The sequence below is a fragment of the Rhinatrema bivittatum genome, chromosome 1, assembly GCF_901001135.1.
Source record: "Rhinatrema bivittatum chromosome 1, aRhiBiv1.1, whole genome shotgun sequence".
In the NCBI taxonomy this organism is placed as follows: domain Eukaryota; kingdom Metazoa; phylum Chordata; class Amphibia; order Gymnophiona; family Rhinatrematidae; genus Rhinatrema; species Rhinatrema bivittatum.
Window position 1 is genome coordinate 159,642,031 of NC_042615.1, and position 19,459 is coordinate 159,661,489.

General features: G+C 43.3%; 1 protein-coding gene across 2 annotated transcripts in view; it reads left to right on the forward strand.

The window, feature by feature from the left end:
- The window catches only part of PDS5A (PDS5 cohesin associated factor A), a 734,756-nt gene that overhangs the window by 388,637 nt on the left and 326,660 nt on the right, over window positions 1-19,459 (forward strand). For both annotated transcript variants that reach the window (XM_029589173.1, XM_029589180.1), the window contains exon 21: window positions 18,912-19,070. In XM_029589173.1, the coding sequence (XP_029445033.1) occupies window positions 18,912-19,070 (159 nt within the window). The remainder of the gene's footprint in view (window positions 1-18,911; window positions 19,071-19,459) is intronic.

Genomic DNA, 19,459 nt, shown 5'->3' on the forward strand with positions numbered 1-19,459 from the left:
GCCTTTAACCGTGGTCCCTCCGGGTATGCCTCTGCCTCCTTCTCCCCTTTGTGAGCCGGGGCTGATTGCTCCAGGTCTCCGTGAAGAACTGGACCGGATGGTTCAGGAGGCCATCGACAAAGCGATGCATCGACTACAAGTTCCTCCGACACCGGTGCCGATCATGGAGCCAACCACTGACCCGATTCCGGCAGCGTTGGCCCCGCTGCTTTCGACGATGGAAGTGCTTATTGCTGCTTTTCCACCGATGGATCCCGGGTCACCGATGGCTCCGGTGCCCTCTCCTCTTACTTTGTCATCGGGAGGAGAAATACCATTCCGCATCCCTCCATCGGGAGTCTTACCGATGCCTCAGCCATCGATGCCGATGCGTCCGCCACTGATCTATCCATCAATGCCCTCGATGCCTGCACCGGTGCCTTCGATGCCTTCATCGGTGCCTCCAGTTCTTCCTTCGATTCCTTCAGAGCCTAGACCTGGACCTTCAGGAATTCCACTGCCCCATCCCCCTCTGGTTCCTAGAGGGGCAGGTGCTGATCCCGATGATACCTGGACTGATGATTCTTCATCAGACCCCATGACTTGCCTTCACCACCTTCTCCTACTGAAAGCAGGAAGCGTTCTCCTCCAGAGGACCTTTCCTTCATAAATTTTGTGAAGGAGATGTCTGAATTGGTTCCCTTCCAATTACAGGCCGAACAAGATGACTGGCATCAAATGATGGAGCTGTTGCAATTCCTGGATGCTCCCAAGGAAATAACCTCCATCCCTATTCACCAGGTTCTTCTGGATCTCCTCAAAAAGAACTGGGAGCACCCTGGCTCTTTTGCTCCAGTCAACAGGAAGGCTGACACCACTTATTTGGTACAGTCAGCCCCAGGTTTTCAAAAACCTCAGTTGGATCACCAATCTGTGGTTGTAGAATCGGCCCAAAAGAGGGCAAGGAGATCGAAACCCCACTCTTCCTTTCCCCCAGGCAAGGAGCAGAAATTTCTAGATGCCATTGATCGCCATGTCTTCCAGGGCTCAATGCTCATCTCCCGAATTGCCTCTTATCAGCTCTATATGACCCAATACAACAGGGTCTTATTTAAGCATATACAAGAATTGACAGACTCCCTGCCTCAACAGTTCCAAGATCATCTTCAAACCCTAGTGAACAAGGGCTTTGAGGCAGGCAAGCATGAGATAAGATCATCGTACGATATCTTTGACACTGCTTCCAGCATATCTGCAGCTGCTATTTCGGCAAGAAGATGGGCCTGGCTCAAGTCTTCGGACCTTTGCCCTGAAGTACAGGACAGATTGTTCAACCTGCCCTGTGTAGGAGACAATCTGTTTGGTGAGCAGATTCAACGGACGATGGCGGAACTCAAGGACCATCATGAGACCCTGAGACAGCTCTCTCTGATGCCTTCTGAGTATTCCTCAAAACAACCTCTCCGAAAGGACACTAAGAAGTCATTCTTCCGTCCGAAGAAATCCTACCCGCCACCGTCTAGAGCTCGTTCTACGAGACCTTTCCAAAAAACCCAGTCTAGTCAACTACGAAAAAAAAAGCCTCAAGCAGCTCTTCAGCCGGGCCTTGCTTCCGGATTTTGACTCCTGCATATTTATCTATTTATTTAGCATATTTTATATACACCGAGGTATAGCAGAGTTGCCTTCACTCCGGTTTACAGATTGCAACAACTTGATACATTTAAAGTGAAATTAACAGCAAATATGTAAACTGGTATAGAACATTAGCATGAACATATCAAGATATACCATCAGATAGGTAAATCAAAAATCTGAATTGAAATTATCAGAATTAAAATTGAGAAGGGGAACATCAGCAATAGGACTAATAGGAAGGAGTTCTGTAGGACTTAAAGAAGTTAATTGAAGGAGGGATATTGTATGACAGATGGGCACACAGAGGAAGAGAACTGAGGGTTTATCCGTTTTTATCCTTGAGTGTGCATAGAGAGCAGCAGCCAGTTTCTACTGCCTCACATACCAGTGGAGGTCGATTATGCCATTTCAACAACAGGTGGCACTCAATTACCTCAGACCAGTGGGTCCTAGCGATAATCGCTCAAGATTATCATCTGAACTTTCTCTCCATCCCACCGGACTCCCCACCTCTACCGAAGTGGAGAACATCCGACCACTCTATCCTCCTGGAACAGGAGGTCTCCCTCCTCCTCCAGTCCAAAGCAATAGAACCAGTGCCCTACTCTCAGCACGGCCTAGGGTTCTATTCCCAGTACTTTCTAATCCCCAAAAAATCGGGAGGCGTTCATCCAATTCTGGACCTCCGTGCCCTCAACAAGTACCTACAACGAGAAAAGTTCAAAATGGTAACCTTGGGTTCTCTTCTTCCTCTTTTGCAAAGAGGAGACTGACTCTGCTCTCTAGACCTCCAGGACGCATACACACATATTGCGATAACTCAATCTCATCACAGTTCCTGCGATTTCTGGTAGGCCCCAAGCGCTATCAGTACCGAGTGCTTCCATTCGGCCTGGCATCTGCACCACGAGTCTTCACAAAATGCCTCGTAGTAGTTGCAGCCTTCCTCAGGACTCAAGGTGTTCACGTCTACCCCTTTCTAGACGATTGGTTGATCAGGGCTCCCACTCAGCAAACTGCTCTGTCGTCCCTACATCTTACCTTACACACTCTGATTTCGCTAGGATTTCTCATAACTATGACAAATCCTTTTTAGTCCCATCTCAAACTTCATCATTCATAGGGCAGACTTGGACACCTTACAGGCAAAAGCTTTTCTGCCTCGTCAGCGAGCTCTCACTCTCGTCTCTCTCACACATCAGCTGCAGTCTCAACACAGCACGACTGCATGCCACTTTCTCATCCTGCTGGTACACATGGCATCCTCCGTTCAGGTTACCCCAATGGCCCGCTTGGCCGTGAGAGTCATGCAGTGGACTCTAAGGTCACAATAGACTCAATCCATTCACCCCTGTCGACCATTGTCCATGTCACCGACTCACTCCGTCACTCTCTAGCCTGGTGGAAAAATCAGATCAATCTCCTCCAAGGCTTGACCTTACAGGCTCCAGATCCTCAAATAATTCTCACCACCAATGTTTCCCAACCTCGGCTGGGGAGCCCATGTGGCGGAACTGCAGACACAAGGATCTTTGTCTCCAGAGGAAGCCAAACACCAAATCAATTTCCTGGAGCTTCGAGCAATCAGATATGCTCTCGGGGTATTTCAGGATTGCCTGTCCAATCAAGTCATCCTGATTCAGACAGACAACCAGATGGCCATGTGGTACATCAACAAACAGGGAGGGATGGGCTCTTACCTTCTGTGTCAGGAAGCTGCGCAAATATGGGCAGAGGCCCCCTCCCACTCGATGTACCTCAGGGCCACCTACTTGCCGGGAGTGGACAATGTGTTGGCAGACAAACTAAGTCGCTCCTTTCTGCCACATGAGTGGTCTCTCAACCCCTCAGTGGCGGACTCGATCTTCCAACAGTGGGGTTACCCTCATATAGATCTCTTTGCGTCACTTCAAAACCGCAAAGTAGAGAACTTTTGCTCTCTCTCACTCGCAGCCAACACTATCAGCCAAGAGATGCGTTCTCTCTCTCATGGGCGACCGGTCTCCTATATGCATTCCCTCCACTTCCACTTCTCTCAAAGACTCTCATGAAGTTACGTCAGAATTCTGATAGCACCTCATTGGCTACGCCAAATGTGGTTCCCAATACTTCAGGATCTCTCCATTCGCAGGCACATTCCCTTGGGAAAGGACCCGTTTCTGATCACGCAAAACGGCGGGTGCCTACGCCACCCCAATCTTCAAGCCTTGTCCCTGACAGCCTGGATGTTGAAAGGTTAATTCTTCAGCCACTTAACCTTTCAGAACTGGTTTCCCGTGTCCTGATTGCTTCACGGAAGCTTTCCACGAGAAAATCTTATTTTCACAAATGGAACAGGTTTAAGTCATGGTGTTCCTCACTGTCCCTTGATCCTTTTACCTGTTCCACCACGAAGTTTCTAGACTATCTCTGGGGATGTTCCTATTTCAGTTCAACCCCTTGTAACACGTTTTCTGAAGGGCTTGCTCCACCTCAAACCTCCACTGCGCCCTCTGGCCCCTTCTTGGGACATCAATCTGGTTTTGGGTCGGCTCATGAAACCACCATTCGAGTCTCTCCAATCCTGTGATCTTCGCCATCTCACATGGAAAGTGATTTTTCTTTTGGCAATCACATCCGCTTGCAGAGTTAGTGAGTTACAAGCCCTAGTTACCTATCTGCCTTACACTAAATTTCTGCACGACCGGGTAATACTCCGCACTCACCCTAAGTTTTTGCCTAAGGTAGTATCGGAGATTCACATTAATCAATCCATTATACTACTCACCTTCTTTCCCAGGCCCCCTTCCAATCCAGGAGAACAGGCTCTGAATACCCTTGACTGTAAACGGGCTCTAGCATTCTACCTATACCGTGTACAGCTGCCCACAGGCAAAGTACTCAATTGTTTGTTTCCTTTGCTTCCATCAGATTGGGTCAACCTGTGGGTAAGCAGACTCTCTCCTGCTGGTTAGCGGACTGCATATCCTTTTGTTATCAGCAAGCAGGCATTCCACTTCAAGACCGTGTTAAAGCACACTCTGTCAGGGCCATGGCAACTTCAGTAGCGCACCTACGCTCGGTGCAGCTGCCTGATATTTGTAGGGCTGCTACCTGGAGTTCTCTCCATACCTTTACAGCTTATTATTGTTTAGACAAGGCTGGAAGACAAGATTCCATCTTCGGCCAGTCTGTCTTGCGCAACCTATTTGTAACTTGATGTACCAACACCCTTCCGCCTGCCCGTTAGGGTTCAGGATTCCCTCTACCAAATTCCACCCCAGTCCTTGTGCCTATTGCACATCTTGGGTACATTTGGTGCATTTCTCGGGCATCCTCGGCTCCATACTCACCCATATGTGAGGACTACCGTCCTGCTTGTCCTGTGAGAAAGCAGAAGTTGCTTACCTGTAACTGGTGTTCTCGCAGGACAGCAGGATGTTAGTCCTCATGAAACCCACCCACCCTCCACCGTGGTGTTGGGTTTGTTACGTTTTCTTATTTTTTGGCACAAGGGGGATCCCTGCTGGTTGCAGGGTTAGTGCCATCCTGGGCATGCCCAGTAGGTGCCAGTCAAAGTTCTAGAAACTGACAAAAGTGTTCCGTGATTGGGCTCCATCCTGTGATGTCACCCATATGTGAGGACTAACATCCTGCTGTCCTGTGAGAACACCTGTTACAGGTAAGCAACTTCTGCTTTCCATTTATCTGCTGCTGATGAACTGAAATGGCGCTCAGATGAATTCTTACAAAAAAAATTTTTAAATCCTTTCTCTGAAAGATGAAGGTAACGCATTGTTTTCAGTAGAATGATATGGATCTTATTTTTGGTTTCTGCACCAGAAAGTAAATCTTTTCCATTTACTATTATAGAATTTCCTGGTGGATGTTTTTCTTACTACTTGCAGAACTCTATATATGTCTGGGAGAGAGAGAGAAACTGTTTATCGTTTCACTTTCAGCATCCATGCCATTAGCGCTAGAAATTTCAGGTTGGAATAATTAGAATTCCTTGATTTTGAGTGAGAAGGCTTGGAAAAATTTGAAGACAAATGGAAGTAGTATTACTAGCCTTAGCAGCCATGTGAACCAAATACACCTAGCCAAAATGGGGCAATAAGAATCATTGTAGCTCTGTCTCTCCTTAGTTTCAGGATTGTTCTTGGAAATGCTTTCATTAGATCTCTGCTCAAGGGAATTGCGAATGCGTTACCGTTTGTCTTGAAGGATTCTTGGAAAAGAGCTGCAGTAATTTGCGATTATATTGTAAAGCAAAGAGGTCCAGATCTAGTGTTTCCTACCTTCTGAAAACTTGGCGCACTATGTCTCGATGCAGAGACCATTCGTGAAGTTGTAACTACCTGCTCAAGGCGTCTGCCAGCTTGTTTTCTTTCCCTGGCAGATATACTGCTGTCATCTGAATGTTTTTCTTGCAACTTAGTTCCAAATTGCCATTGTTTCTATGCATAGTGTGTTGGAACCTGTTCCACCCTGCTTGTTTATGTAGAATATGGCAACTTTATTATCTGGATCACTTGGGGGTGGGTTACTAAAGCTTTTTTCCTATTTTGTGCCTATGGGGAAAATGCTTAATAAATCAGGTCCTTAGTTTTCAGATCTTGAACAAACAATCATGGATTTGAAAATTGTTTTGAGTTCTAAAAGATTTTTGTGATTCTTGCTCTCTTGTGCATTTCAAAGGCCTTGAATACTCATTTGATTGAAATGAGCTCCCAACCCTTGAAGTGAAGCATCTCTAATGGGGATCAACTAATGTTTGACATATGAATGTCCCTGCCAGAAAAGATGTTTTTGTCATTTAACCACTATTTCAGAGAAGGAATTAAATTTTGGGAAATCAGTATTCTGATCGACAGGTTGTGAATGTTGATTTCAATGAGTACGCAAGTGCCATTGAACTAGATGCATGTACAGGCGTGCTAGAGGCGAAACATTCACTGTGAATACCATGTGTCTTAATATGCAAAAGGAAATTCCTGACATTCGCCCATAATCATTTTGAGATAATGTGTACCAGGTTCTTTAGTGTGATTCCTCTCTGTTTTGGCAAATAAACCTGCCCTTCGCTCATTTAGATGGGCTCCACTGAAGACTAGTTGCTATGTTTGCTTCAAATTGGACTTACAAATTTCACCGCGAAACCCAATGTTACATTATTTGGATTATTCGAGCTACGTTGTGCATCGATTCTTTGAATAATGTGCTTGATGTTAACCAGTTTAAATATGGAAAGTCTAGAAGGTTCTTTTTCTGCAGTTGTACATTTCATGAAAACTCTGGGGGCTGTTGCCAAACCAAACCTGAATTGGAAGTGTGGACTTTGCAGAGTGAACCTGAGAAATTTCCTGCACTTTGGTTGGATAAGTATGTGGTATAACCATCTTTGAGGTCTATTGATTTTATTTATTTATGTATTTATTTAAATTCTTTTACTATACCGATACTCAAGACGAGGTCTTATCGTACCGGTTTACAATAGAACAGGGGGAAACCAATTAACTATATAGAAGGTAAAGTTACATTAAACAGGGAGCGAAAACTTGGGAGCTGGAAGACAGGAAAGATTTTAAACGATAACAACTGGAGAGTGATAAAATAGTCAATGAAAAACAATAGAGTAGCGAGACATAAACAGATAGATAGAGCTCGGCTGTAGATTTATCTTAGGAACCTGGCAAGTACCCAAAAACTAAGTCTATCCCATGCTACTGTTGCTAATAAAAGCAGTGGCTATTCTCTAAGTCAACTTAATTAAAAGCAGGTAATGGACTTCACCTCCAAGAACTTATCCAATCCTTTTTTAAACACAGCTATTCTAACTGCACTAACCACATCCTCTTGCAACAAATTCCAGAGTTTAATTGTGCGTTAAGTGAAAAAGAACTTTCTCCGATTAGTTTTAAATGTGCCACATGCTAACTTCAAGGAGTGCCCCCTAGTCTTTCTATTATCCGAAAGAGTAAATAACTGATTCACATTAACCCGTTCTAGACCTCTCATGATTTTAAACACCTCTATCATATTCCCCCCCTCAGCTGTCTCTTCTCCAAGCTGAAAAGTCCTAACCTCTTTAGTCTTTCCTTATAGGGGAGTTGTTCCATTCCCTTTATCATTTTGGTTGCCCTTCTCTGTACCTTCCCCATCGCAACTATATCTTTTTTGAGATGCAGCGACCAGAATTGTACCAGAATTGTGCGGTCTCACCATGGAGCGATACAGAAGCATTGACATTTTCCATTTTCTTCACCATTCCCTTTCTAATAATTCCCAACATTTTGTTTGCTTTTTTGACTGCCGCAGCACACTGAACCAACGATTTCAATGTGTTATCCACTATGACGCCTAGATCTCTTTCTTAGGTGGTAGCTCCTAATATGGAACCTAACATTGTGTAACTATAGCATGGGTTATTTTTCCCAATATGCATCACCTTGCACTTATCCACATTAAATTTCATCTGCCATTTGGATGCCCAATTTTCCAGTCTCAGAAGGTCTTCCTGCAATTTATCACAATCTGCTTGTGATTTAACTACTCTGAGCAATTTTGTATCATCTGCAAAGTTGATTACCTCACTCATCATATTTCTTTCAGATCATTTATAAATATATTGAAAAGAACGGGTCCCAATACAGATTCCTGTGGCACTCCACTGCCCACTCCCTTCCACTGAGAAAATTGTCCATTTAATCCTACTCTCTGTTTCCTGTCTTTTAGCCAGTTTGTAATCCACGAAAGGACATCGCCACCTATCCCATGACTTTTTACTTTTCCTAGAAGCCGCTCATGAGGAACGTTGTCAAACGCCTTCAGAAAATCCAAATATACATCATCTACTGGTTTACTTTTATCTACATGTCTAACTCCTTAAAAAACGTGAAGCAGATTTGTGTGGCAAGACTTGCCTTGGGTAAAGCCATGCTGACTTTGTTCCATTAAACCATGTCTTTCTGTATGTTCTGTGATTTTGATATTTAGAACACTTTCCACTATTTTTCCTGGCACTGAATTCAGGCTAACTGGTCTTTCTCGAATCACCCCTGGAGTCCTTTTTAAATATTGGGGTTACATTAGCCATCCTCCAGTCTTCAGTTACAATGGATGATTTTAATGATAGGTTACAAATTTTTAATATTAGGTCTGAAATTTCATTTTTGAGTTCCTTCAGAACCCTGGGGTGTATACCATCCGGTCCAGGTGATTTACTACTCTTCAGTTTGTCAGTCAGGCCTAGCACATCTTCTAGGTTCACCGTGATTTGGTTCAGTCCATCTGAATCATCACCCATGAAAACCTTCTCAGATATGGGTATCTCCCCAACATCCTCTTCAGTAAACACTGAAGCAAAAAAATCATTTAATCTTTCCACGATGGCCTTATCTTCTCTAATTGCCCCTTTAACCCCTCGATCATCTAACGGTCCAACTGACTCCCTCGCAGTCTTTCTACTTCGGATATATTTAAGAGTTTTTACTCTGAGTTTTTGCCTCTACGGCCAACTTTTTTTCAAATTCTCTCTTAACCTGTCTTATCAATGTCTTACATTTAACTTGCCAACACTTATGCATTATCCTATTTTCTTCTGTTGGATCCTTCTTCCAATTTTTGAATGAAGATCTTTTGGCTAAAATAGCTTCTTTCACCTCCCCTTTTAACAATGCCTTTTAACCATGCTGGTGATCATTTTGCCTTCTTTCCAATTTTCTTAATGCATGGAATACATCTGGTCTGTGCTTCTAGGATGGTATTGTTTAACAATGTCCACACCTGTTGCACACTTTTTACTTATGTAGCTGCACCTTTTCATTTTTTTCTATCTCTTTTTCTCATTTTATGAAAGTTTCCCTCTTGAAAGTTTAGCGCGGAGTCGTGGATGTCCCCCTTCCAGTCATTAAATCAAATTTGATATTATGATCACTATTATTATTATTATGGCCTTCGTGCAACTCTTTGTGCTTCATTTAATATTTTTTCTTTTACGTTTTCTGTTAAGTAACCTTTTTTTCAAGTTCCTACCTTATGCCTTTGTTAACAATTTTATTATAAATGTTCTCTGTATTGGACTACGGAAATATTTTTTCCTGCTTTTTCTGTTTTATGTAAACCGGTATGATTTGCATTTTAATGTAAGAATGTCGGTATATAAAAATTATAAATAAATAAATAAAATAAATATTACCAAGCGGCCCCACCACCATGACCTCTCTCACCAAATCCTGCGCTCCACTGAGAATTAGATCTAACATTGCTTCCTCTCTGGTTGGTTCCTGAACCAATTGATCCATAAAACTGTCTTTTATTCCATCCAGGAACTTTATCTCTCTAGCATGCCCTGATATTTCACTTACCCAGTCAGTATTGGGGTAATTGAAATCTCCCTTTACTACTGCACTACCAGTTTAATAGTTTCCCTAATTTCTCTTAGCATTTCACTGTCCATCTCACCATTTTGACTAGGTGGATGGTAGTATACTCCTATCACTATTCTCTTCCCCAACACACAAGGGATTTCTACCCATAAATATTTGAGTTTACCTTTAGTCTCATGCAGGATCTTTATCCTGTTGGACTCTATGCCATCCTGGACATAAAGCGCCACCAAGATGCTCCTCTCTATCATTGCGATATAATTTGTACTCCAGTATAGCACTATCCCATTGGTTATCCTCTTTCTACCATGTCTTTGAGATGCCAATTAAGTCTGTCATCATTCATGCTATACACTCTAATTCTCCCTTCTTACTTCTTAGACTTCTGGCATTAGCATATAAACATTTCAAAGTAAGTTTTTTGTTTGTATTTACATTCTGCTTTTCAGTTGACAGGGATAAATTGGAATCTTTTAGCTCAGGTGAGTTTTTAATTATAGGCACTTGGACTATTTTTCTATTTGCTGCTTGACTTTCTGACTACCTATTTAAAACAAATATAATATACCCCAGTAGATTACTTCTCCCCAATACTTTTAAGATTTAAAAATTTCTCCAAGCAGTACTTAATGATTATTTCCAGCCACCAGCAAGGTGATCCTCTCCTCTCAGTGCTTCCCTTGGATTATGTCATAATTTGTTGAGAGGGAGTCACTATCTGCATCATATGTTACTGATGCTGAGCAGTGGATATTTCTTGGGCTATATGTTTTTTTGCTCTATTAATTCTATATCAGAAAATGTTTTTGGCACATTTGAAAAGCATCACTGCCCTTGCAATTAGAGCTATGGGACTTACGGCAATTGTAAGATCTCTCTAGAGATGTATGTCTTTTTCCCTTACTTTCCATTGAAGTTTTGGATTTTAGCAACCCATATTTAACTTTGAGATCTCTGTAACAGCCGGCATGGGGTGGCATGATATTGTCAGTGCTGCAGTTTTTAGCATTGAGGTCTGGTCCTAAATAAGGTCTCGACTGGCCATCTTTCTATAACAGCATTTGAAGAATTTAAGTTGGTTTTTATTTTACCTTTTCAGGAAGTTGTATTTTCTTAAGATATTTTAATTCTATAATTCTCTTTTCTTAAGTTAGTTAGATCTTAAAAAAAAAGCTATTGAAACTAAAAAATAAAAGAAAACTAATTTAAAACTAATTTAAAAAAAATGTGGCAACATGAGGAGAGACTCGGAAACCCTACTGTATATGTAGTGGACAGAAGCAGACTGAGATGGCTCATGCAGTGGCATTGGTGCAAAAGTAACCTCACATGCTGAGAAAAAAACCTTGAAATCCTGAGCTAGGAGAAACCAGTCCTCAACTGGCATTGTTGGATGACGTCATCCAATATTGTGGCTGTATTATCTGGCTTGAACACGAAAAATTGTTATAGCTATTTTTAGCAGTATGTGCAAATGTTTTCCATTTCAAGGAGACCTACCAGGTAATGGTACCTCAGATGTAGAGAGAAATTGATTTTACTACTGCAGATGAAGGTTCATAAGAAAAATGTTTAAAAATCAAATTATCTAAATATTCCTGACATAAAATTATTGGTGAATCCAAAAAATCTTTTTTTTTTTTTTAATTCAAACTGTGATCTGCATTGCTCTATACATGAGACACTATAGGTAGACCTGAAAGAAAAATGCAGAAGACTGATTGATTGGCCTGTGACTTTAGCAAACACGGTATACAAAGTGACATGCAGCACAGCTAGGGCAGAACTGCTTCCATCTGAATGTGAGATGGTGAAAGGGGCCTTAAAATCAACTCACCTAGACATGACATGGAACTGTGATGTTCCGTAGATAAGCATGTGAAATTAGCCATAAAATCTGAGGGGTCATCCTCTAGGTGGCGGAGCTCCTCAAAGAACACAGAGCTCCTCAAAGCACACACAGCTCAGCTATGTGTGCCTGCCTGGGTACATAACTACATGGGCTCCCGGTCTGCTCCAGGCTTTCATTTTCTGCATTGCATGGTGCACACGGAGTTGTCTTTTTACTCTACTTTGTTTGATCACTGGCCTGAGTTCTGCCTCTAGGCAGAAGGAGGGCCCTGGGGCCCTCAGCTTCCTCGCTCCAGTTATCCAGCTGCTCCGGATTCCAGCCTCCTCAGGAGAGTTGTAAAGAAGGGGTTAATGAGACCGAGATCCTGCGGGAGCCAGCCCGTCTGGGGCTGTGGAACGGATATTCTCAATGGAGCACTCCTCCGGGACCATAATGGGATTACCTGAGAACAGGGTCTGACATTCCTCTTCGGAGGAATGATGGTGCATGCCGGCACAGGTGTGTTGATGCCATGCCGGCGTCGGGGCTCCCGAGGCAGGTACTTGATGCCTTTCCAACGCCCCCCAACGCCGGTGCATTCAAACTTCCAGACGCCGGTGTGCCGATTGCTTTTCCGGCCAAGCGATGCCTTTGGAATTTGGCGCACTTACTAACACTCACTGATAGATGCCAATGCGCTGACACATCCATGGGCTCGCACATTCCTTTGAAATTCTCAGAAGAGACTGCCCTTGAGGAGTGAGATGACGCCGGGCACAGGGCCAGTTCGTGGAGCTTGGAGGATCTTTACAGAATAAATGGAAACTTGGCTCCCCTCCAACTCCTAGGTGTGCGGGGGCAGCGAATGTACCCCTTCCCCACCTCTCAGTCGACTGGTCTGGAGTGGGGGGGGGCCAGGCAGTACCAAGTCGGCGTGGACGACCGGAGCCAGCCAGTCCTTCAGGCACGTAAGGCAGGAGGCGGTATCCGGCCGCGGTGCCTTATGACTGTTCAAGTCCCGTGGGTTTTTAGCAGGTTATCCTCAGATCACTTGGAGGAGCAACCGTAACTAGTTCTCCACCAAAACAAAAATATATATATATTTTTTTTTTTTGGGTTGTTGTGGTAGGTGCTAAGAAGTTACCAGACCCAGAAGGGAAGTCCCGGTGTTACTCAAGGTGCGGGTGACACTTGCGGAAGCAATCGCCTTACCCTCCCACGCAGTGTTGCATAAAATGATGACTAGGGCGTGATAACATCCCCTGCCAGATGTAGTAACATCTCACGAAGCAGATTTGAGGTTTGGATGTGGAAATCACCCTTCTATGGTGAGGCTAACTCCCCCACGATTCGGCAAGGTGGGTATTAGCTGTAGAGAAGGCTACATTCCATACCCCGCCGGGAATGCTAATACATATCACTGGGCAACAAATTTTCACAAAAGTCATGTTACAGAAATGAAATTAGTCAATTCTTATAAATTTCCATGTGCTAAACACGAATGTGACTGTGAAAATGCAAAATTGGCTCTAGTTTTTTTGTAATATGCAATAATATAATTACATCTTGAACTGTATGCCAATAGTAGGAGACCTACGGTTAATACCGTTTGAAAAATGAAGTAATAGATTACGTCTTAGATTTCTTTGCTTGTCTTTTGTACACCTGTTCAGGAGCATCTCTGCGGAGTGTCCAGCAGTAGTCAGCCAGCATGAATATTTCAAATGCTCACCCTTTCTGACTGGGCTTCATATAGTACACTGCTGATGTCAGCTTACTCTGCAGCAGCATGGCAGTAGAACTGCATTGCATCAGAAAATGATGTAATAAACTCTGGATGATGTGTGCATGATGGTATTATGCAATATGATGCAATATTACATCGTTCTAGGCTTATTTACAGTCCTGGATAAATTTACATGACTAAACATAGAAAGTGAACTATATTAAATATCTTCAAAACGAGAGCCAATAAAAACTTTTCATGGTCATATTCGTGTTCAGCACATCAAGATACTACAGAGTAGGACCTTTTTAGGTCAGTAACACTTTCATTGTTGCCCAGTGATTCAGACAGCTTAGGAATTGGGTCTTCCAAACTGCAGCATCAAACACCAGAATACAGCAACATCTGCCCTATATCTCTCTTAGCTCGAGGCCTTTATTCTTAAAGACCACTGCTGCCACATGCCTGGCATGACTATGACAAGTGCTGCCAGAGGGGATGTGCACAAGGAACTAACCGATTACCTTGTCACCTTGACAATCTCTTCAGAGACAAATCACAAGAATCCGAAGCTCAGGTAAAAGAAGCGGGATATAGCGATGAAATCCTTTGTCTTCCAGGGGAATAGCCATCGGATGATACACGCAGCATGCATAGAGGAAACCCAGGTTTTTCTCTCACCCGCAATCATCAAGCACTGCAACAGCAGCAGACGCAGAGTTACAGTTGGCAGCAATCCCGTCCCAACCGTGTGGAGCTGTGGATCCAACCTCCCCCAGCTATGGATATCTAAACAGTTATCTCCAGTAACGGGGAGGAGAAGAATGAATTACAAAGTCAGAAAGATCTTGCCCTCCGCTGGACTTAGATGTTGCAGCAGGAGTTCAGAATGACTCCTTCATATCTTTTGTATTCCATGTTCAGCCGACGACTGGTAGGAACCAGTGGGCAGAGCGGAAACTTATATTCACTGTTAGCCACCAGGTCTGCTCATGAGACTGCGTGGCTGGGCCAGGGAGCATCAGGCCCAATGCAAAGTGCACCCTTCTGGTCTCTGGTTGTCCCGGGACAACCTTATCAAAGAGAGAGTAAGGATGGCTGCTGATCCCAAGGGATGGAAAATATTGAAACCCTCCTCTGCATCCACGAGATGCGGGCTCTTTGGGTTCATTTATTCGACAGCACAGCCTATACATCACTCCTGATGACAAGGACTGATCAACATCAAGAATGGTAACTCCAGACCACGTGACGTACAAGTGCTACAATGGATTTCCGGCAATATGGCTGGAATGCAGGGGGAGGCGATTATCCATATCCCCACGTCATGCTTAAGGCACTATCACTAAGAACATAAAGACCAGGGGGTTGCACCCTCGACAGCGATAAGATGATCCCCTAACAAGTAATTCAGGGGGGCATTGCGGAAACAGGTTCTTGAGCACAATCTCATGAAGTTGGGGATGGGTGCTCTTCACAAGTAAGAAAAGAAGGTCCGGTCTGCAGACAACCTGTCAGGAAGTAATATGCATTACAATATACACGAGGGGGGGAGCTTGCTATATCATAGTGGGATCACCTTCACCATCATAAGAAACGCAAGTGGAATTCCGGGCTGACCTTGGCAATGAAGGTACACCCATCTCACGAGCCAACCATTGCGGAGCAGGTTCCTTTTTAGACTTATCGGTTCCCTTCCCTGCCACATAGTGGGAATTAGAAGGGACAGTGAAAATGTACCTGACCTTATCGCAACTAATCCTAGAGGTACCGGGATCCTCCAAGAGATTCTCCTTTGGGAAGGATTGTCAGGCAAGTGAGCCAGGCATTCAAAACACGGCAGAGAATGTGGAGTTGACCCTCTTTCCTGCCCCGGGTCGTCTATTGGGATGCCTTCACTCGTCCGTCAGGCGGGGCTAGCAACAGCATCTGCCAGAATAGATTCAACGCTACTACAGCTAACCATGTTTCTGTGAGGACTCCAGGGTGTCACGTCACCAGTAAGTCTCCAGACTCATGGAGGGCACTCTCAGACTGCGCTCATCGGTTCAAAATTACCGGCACCATAGGACCTTAGCTTAGTCCTGGAACAGCGGTGGCTACCACCCTTCAAGAATGGACAGTAACCATGGAAGATGTCTTTCCTGGGAAGTAGGCTTCCTGGTTGCCTTAACATCAGCAAGGAGAGTCAGGGAACCGCAAGTGCTGGCCCATTATTCATTATGTTGAAACTTCGCCGGGACGGAGTAACATTAAGAACCTACTGTTCTTTCCTTCCCAAGGTAGTATCGCCATTCCACCTTAACTACAGTCATTCTACTGGCCTAGTCAAAGCCGCAGAAATCCAGAGAGGAAGGACGGCTTCACATATTGAACTGTAAGCATACTGTGGCTACTACAAAACGAGCGCACACAGAGTAGGAGGTTTCTCAGCTTCGTGTCCTTTCATTCAATGCTTGGACTACCCATCTCCAAGAGATCCATATCATCTTGAATACCACAGTGGCACATTGTTCTATCAAAGAGCAGAGAGTTTACCTGCATTGCCTAAAGCTCGCCAAATTAGAACAATGGCTACAGCCATCGTCCACCTAAATGGAGTACCTATCCAGGAGTCATATCAGCTTCCACGTGATCATCGCTGCATACCTGCCCTCGCACTACTGCCTTCTCCGGAAAATGGCTGCAAATGTAACTCTGGACCGAGCCATTCTCGGCGGGAACAGCTAAAGAGACTGTCCGTAAACGGGTGATAGGTTGAGCGCCCCTATATAGGAACAGGAGCGGATTACCATCGCTTCCAGAGATTAGAGAGCACCCAACCTGTTAGCTAGGGACTCCTCAGATTTCATGGCTAATTTCACCTGCTTATCTGCGGAAAAGAGCAAGTTTGCTTACTGTAAATTGTGTGTTCCATGGATATCAGTGTGAAGTAGTCATGTTAACCCACCCACCTCCTCGGACAGTCTCCGAACGATATAAATGCAAGCTTGGATAACAGACTGGAGCAGACCGGGAGACCACGTGGTTATGTACCCAGGCAGGCACACAGAGCTCAGCTCTGTGTACTTTGAGGAGCTCTGCCACCTAGAGGACTGGAGGACGATCTCCCCAGATTTCAACACTAATTCACCCTGCTATCCACAGAAAACACCATTTACGGTAAGCAAACTTGCTCTTCCTGGGGGAGCCAGAGGAGAACTTTTCTTCCAGCACAGCCTTACTGGGGTAGGAGTGATCCTAGCCCCGAAGGGGCACAGCTGATTTTCATTTCCTGCCTGTACCGGAAGGGCTACAATGTGCAGTTTTGCCCGGCTTCGCCCGGATTCGTTTGGATTTGGTGGATATTATTATCTTCCAAGCCTGAGTGTTTGCTGTTTGGTGAAAAGAAAAGAGACTCCAAGGGGACCTTTTGAAATTTTCTTCAGGTAGGCTTGGTATTAGTTTTCTCCTCTCTTACCCCCATTAGAGAAGATTTTTGAAATAGAATGCATTACAGCTGCTAGGTGCCTTCTCAGTATGTAATCTCATTATACTACACCAATTTAAAATAAATAATGCCTCATACTTAAGAGGAAGGCTAAATTAAGACCTTCCTCTGGTAATATACCTATTGAGATGAGTCAGAGGAGTGTAACAGAGTGGCTGGAACCCCCTCAGATAACTGCTGTGGAAGTGCCAGTAGAGCGGACTGCACCCCACCTGGTTGAGGAGATCTCTTTAAGTCCAGGGGCGCCGGCAACACCTCCACCACCTGGGATTGCTGGGGAAACCCCAGAAAAAGAACCGGGTGATTCTCAAGAGGCTTCAGGAGTACTTGGACCAGAGTTTTAAACAAGGTTTTACATCTAATCAAATTAATAAGGAACCCCCCCTTGAAGTACCTGGATCAGAAGATTCTGTTAGCCCAATTTTGATCCCCAAAGATGAAAGTACACCTAAGATAGAAAAGCTGGGTATGATAAAGCATAAAGATACAATTAAAGTTGTTAAACCTAAAGTATTAACCTCTGTAATTGTGAAACCTCCAAATATTACTTTGGAGACTTTGTGGAATTATATAGCTAAATTGGATACTTCTATTTCAAATTTGACAGATGCAGTAATGAAAGCAAACAACGCAATGACAATTAATTCAGAAAAGATCGAGAGTCAGGAAAAGGAAATTCATAAAATTGAAGAGCGAATTACTAAGATTGAAAAAATTCAGTGTAATCAAATTGAGGTAGAGGAGCAAAGTCAAAGAAAATTTGAAAATTTGGACAATAACATGTGGATACTGAATTTAAGAGTAGTTAACTTCCCAATTATTAAGCAGTTAAATCCTGTTGATTTATTCAAATCATATATTTCACAGATATTAAAGGTCCCTGACCAGGCTATGCCTGTAATTGAAAAAGCTTTTTATTTAGGGAAAATGAAGGAACAAGAACAAGATCTAATACAGGGTGAGGAAAAGATCAATAAAGAACAAGAAATTTCTGATGGAAATGTAATTAATATTTCAGATTTGCTTCAAAAATCTCAAGAGGAAATTGAGGTTAAATTGCGTAGTACACTACTTGTAAAATTTGCTTTCATTACTGATAAAGAAAATGTATTAAGGTTTTTCTTCCGTAATAGATTAACTCCTTTCTATGGGCAAAAAATTTGGGTATATCCTGACCTTGTTAGGAATACCCAAATACGTCTGAGGAAATTTTGGGGTATGAGAAAAAGTGTAATTGACAAGGGTGGTAACTTCTTATTAAAATACCCTTGTAATTGAGTGGTTAAGTTTGATGGGAAGGTTTATTCGTTTCTAGAACCTCTACATCTGGAAAACCTCCTTGAGAATATGATAACACCGGCTACAAGTAAATAAGAGATTTCTTTGCATTACACCTAATTGATAATGTAATTATATTGTTTCGCTCAAAAAAATAATCTTCTCTATTTTTTCCTGTGATGAGATCTGGATATATACATATGTTTTCCTATAAGTGCTTTATCTTAAGTAACATGGTATATTGTACAAATATGTCCAGTATTTTGCAATTAGCAAGTTATTGTTTGTTATTGAAAAATTCTTAATAAATAAAAAAAAAAAAAAAAAACAAAAAAAACTTGCTCTTCCTGCTATACAGGGTGTTAACATATAGCATGTACAGCATATTGTATAAAATGTCACACTCCAGAGGGTAATGCTTCGTGTATAAAAGTGACCATGCATATCTATTAATGAGCAAATCGGAGAAGTTTAGACCCCTACTCAAGTATCCCCACATCCTAATTTAGTAGAAAAGTGAGTGCGAAGTAAAGATTTTTTAAATGTATGTTTTGAGTGCTTCTCTCTAACTAATACATCTTTTCCCCTTTCCCCCTTCAGCCACTAAGCAGAAGTCTGAATGCAGATGTGCCGGAGCAGCTAGTCACACCTCTAGTTTCTTTGGGTCACATCTCTATGTTGGCACCAGACCAGTTTGCCTCACCAATGAAGTCTGTAGTTGCAAATTTCATTGTGAAAGATCTCCTAATGAATGATAGGGTAAGACGGTAACTTCTGTTTGTTTGTTTTTTAATTTAAATATTACGTGTTTGGATCTTCCAACAGACTACATTTCTCATGGGGCCTGCTCAATGGTTAATTTTGTGTCTTACTTGGGAAAGGCTCAGGTTTGGGAATAGCCTTGTGCTGTATTCAGATATGGAAACAGCTTTCTGCTCTTCAGCCTGGTGGGCAGTGGGAATATAATAGATGGAGAAGACTGCAGTTCTCTGCAACAAGCCCTGATGCACTAGAGAGACAGTAAATGCTGGGCAGCAATAGGGTGTGCAAACATGTACAACCTGTAAAGGAGAGCACATGGGGCAAAATAAGAGCAAAATGGGCCAGTGTGTGATGGGCTGCACTTCCTGCTTGGAGAAATGGCTTCC